Source organism: Puntigrus tetrazona, chromosome 25 (genome assembly GCF_018831695.1).
Source record: "Puntigrus tetrazona isolate hp1 chromosome 25, ASM1883169v1, whole genome shotgun sequence".
NCBI classification, from domain to species: Eukaryota; Metazoa; Chordata; class Actinopteri; order Cypriniformes; family Cyprinidae; genus Puntigrus; species Puntigrus tetrazona.
The window spans coordinates 6858875-6861537 of record NC_056723.1 but is presented as its reverse complement, the minus strand read 5'-3'; the positions used below and the strand labels follow the sequence as shown (position 1 = coordinate 6861537).

General features: G+C 37.4%; 1 protein-coding gene across 1 annotated transcript in view; it reads right to left on the bottom strand.

The window, feature by feature from the left end:
• Nucleotides 1-2663, bottom strand: part of LOC122330874 (fatty acyl-CoA reductase 1-like) — a 12271-nt gene that overhangs the window by 3708 nt on the left and 5900 nt on the right. The window contains exon 8 of the mRNA XM_043228209.1: nucleotides 1306-1477. Within this exon, the coding sequence (XP_043084144.1) occupies nucleotides 1306-1477 (172 nt within the window). The remainder of the gene's footprint in view (nucleotides 1-1305; nucleotides 1478-2663) is intronic.

Sequence of the window (2663 nt, the reverse complement as noted above, 5' to 3'; positions counted from 1 at the left end):
TTTTCTTTTTTTTTTTAGAAAATTAACAAGTGACTTTTCATGTAATGATTTTATTCTCAACATATTATTTTGATATTTCCTTTTGAATTTAATTGAACTGAGTTTAATCTTGCATTACGACTTTTGCTTGGCCCTAATCCTCTTCTATAGAAAATTACATAATGATTTATTTAACAGTATAAAAATTGTAATCTTGATTTCTGAATAGCCTTTAAAAAAAACACAATCAAAATATGCTAATTCAAATCAAAACCTTAGCACTTTTCTAAAATATTATAAAATTCATAAACAATTTGATAAATTAGCATATAGTCCTGGACCCACATTTGAAAACCACTGAGTTTAAACAATTTTCAGAGCAGAGAGTTTGGTACCTGGATCCATTATTAACGAGTGCTGTTCTCTGATCAGTTTTTACGATGAAAAATATTATAGCACACAGTCCGTATCTGATCTGAGCGGAGCACTCTGACCTGCTTAGTGAGAAAAGGCTGTGTTATCCAAACTATCATTCCCAACGTCCACTACGTTTTCATGTGCCACAAGAGCAGACCAAAAGACCTCTCTTGGAGACTTAATGGCATGGCTCAGAAGAAAAAAAAAACCAAAATATGGTATTATGGTAGGGATCCATCTCCGTTTCCACCAAAAAAATAAAAATAAATAAATAAATTAAGCGTGCAGGACTCCATGCACTTTATGGTAGCCCGGCAGCAGCGTTTGTCCGATGCCATGAAGTCGAGCAGATGGCCAGGCTGGGCGGTTCCTGAGCGGTTCCTTCCCAGCCGGCCTGCCGCCATGCCACACCACGCACCCAACACCCAGTGCTGGAGGTGAGGGAGGGGAGGAGGGAGGACAGAGGGGTGGAGAAGCGGGTACTGAAGACCTTACCGGGGCTTCTGACCCGTCAACATGAGAAACCCGTCATACAGCAGGGCAGGAAGGGTGTGACTCACTGTGGTCCAGTACTGATTGGTAAAAGGGTTGGATCGCAGGTTAACATTGGGGCGTCTGAAAGCCTGTTCTAAGGGGTTGGTCTTGAACGTCATGTTTATGCAGTACTCTGTGGAGAGGAATACAGGCATACAACATACAAGAGCATTTTAAACACAGAGCTACACAACACACACAGATAAGCGCGCGCACGCACACACACAAACACACGCGGACGGGAAGCTTGCAGAACCCAGTCTCCGAGTGGGTTATGCATCCTTGCCCAAGACACGGAGAGCGACACTTGACGACTAGACCGAGCGTGGAGGATGAAGCGGGGGAGGAGGAAAGGGGCGAAGCAGTCGGATTTACCTGGGCTCTCTTCCTGACATCCTGAGGAAGAGATCATATAGGAATGCTGGCGCCTTGTGGCTTACAGCAATCCAGTACTGATTGATAAGGTGATTGGTTGTGAGATTTACATTAGGCCGCCTGAAGGCCTGCTCGAGGGGGTTCCTCTTGAAAGTGGATATAACATGGTACTCTAAGAGACAAAAAGGGGTTCAAAAGTAAACGGCACAGCTGTGCATGACTTGGTTTAGGGTTAAAAAGCAACATTTCGAGGGTATCTTCCAGTCTTAAATATTGGGGTCACTTAATTGGCATTATCTAGACCTTTTTCATAACTCGACAATAAAGATAGTGAGGGTATTTCGGACCAGTTACTGTAATTTATTTTATAGGAAATGTACTAAAAAAAAATAAAAAAAAGAATATACATACATAATACATATAAATATTTTATTCTAAAAACTAAAACTATATTACATAACAAATACATAACGCATATATATAATGAATCACAGGTCTGACTGGGCCTTATTGTTGGGTCATGTTACTTATAATAGGACGGTTTCAACTGTAACACAATGCCAATTATAACCAAATATTGGTTTGTATTTAAACTAATTTACTATGAGTGAAATGTTTGTAAATGTAAACAGTAAGACTCAATACACAATTTTACTGTTTAATATCTCCAATATACATAGATACATTTCCAGTCTGACTGAATTTCAGTCACTCATCAAAGATGAGAAGTCAAACCTGTTTTAAGAGTTCATTGTGACATGTTTGTTGTCATAATAGTATCAACAGCAGCAAAGGCATTGCGACATTCTCACGCTAACGCTTCATTAAAAGAGTCGTTTCTCTCAAATCACAGAACTGAAACACATTTTACAGCTATAACTGAACACATATTTTTGAGAACTATTTAGTGTGTAAAATGCAAAGTTTTAAACAAAACATTTTTGCTGCAGTACACAGCTTCTCTAGCACACTTCTTCTGGAGAAAGGTATTTTTGAAATAAAAATCAGATCAGATCCGTCTGAAATCAAACAAAGTATTTACAAGACCGCCGCACCCCTATAATAAATAAATAAATAAATATAGATTTACATTTTATTAATATTAAGAAAACTAATTACAGAATCGTATGCATTATGTAATTAAACATAATACATGACTGACCTAATTATGTTTTAAATCCATATAGTTAAATAAAACAAACTTTTGTCCACAACATAAAATAAATCTTGTGTTGAGCAATAATTTTTTTTTGTTACTTCCTGATTAAGTGTTAGTATTAATATAAGTAGTGCTGTCAAACAATTAATCACATCCAAAATAAAAGTTTATGTAATGTGTGTACAGTATAAGTATTTGT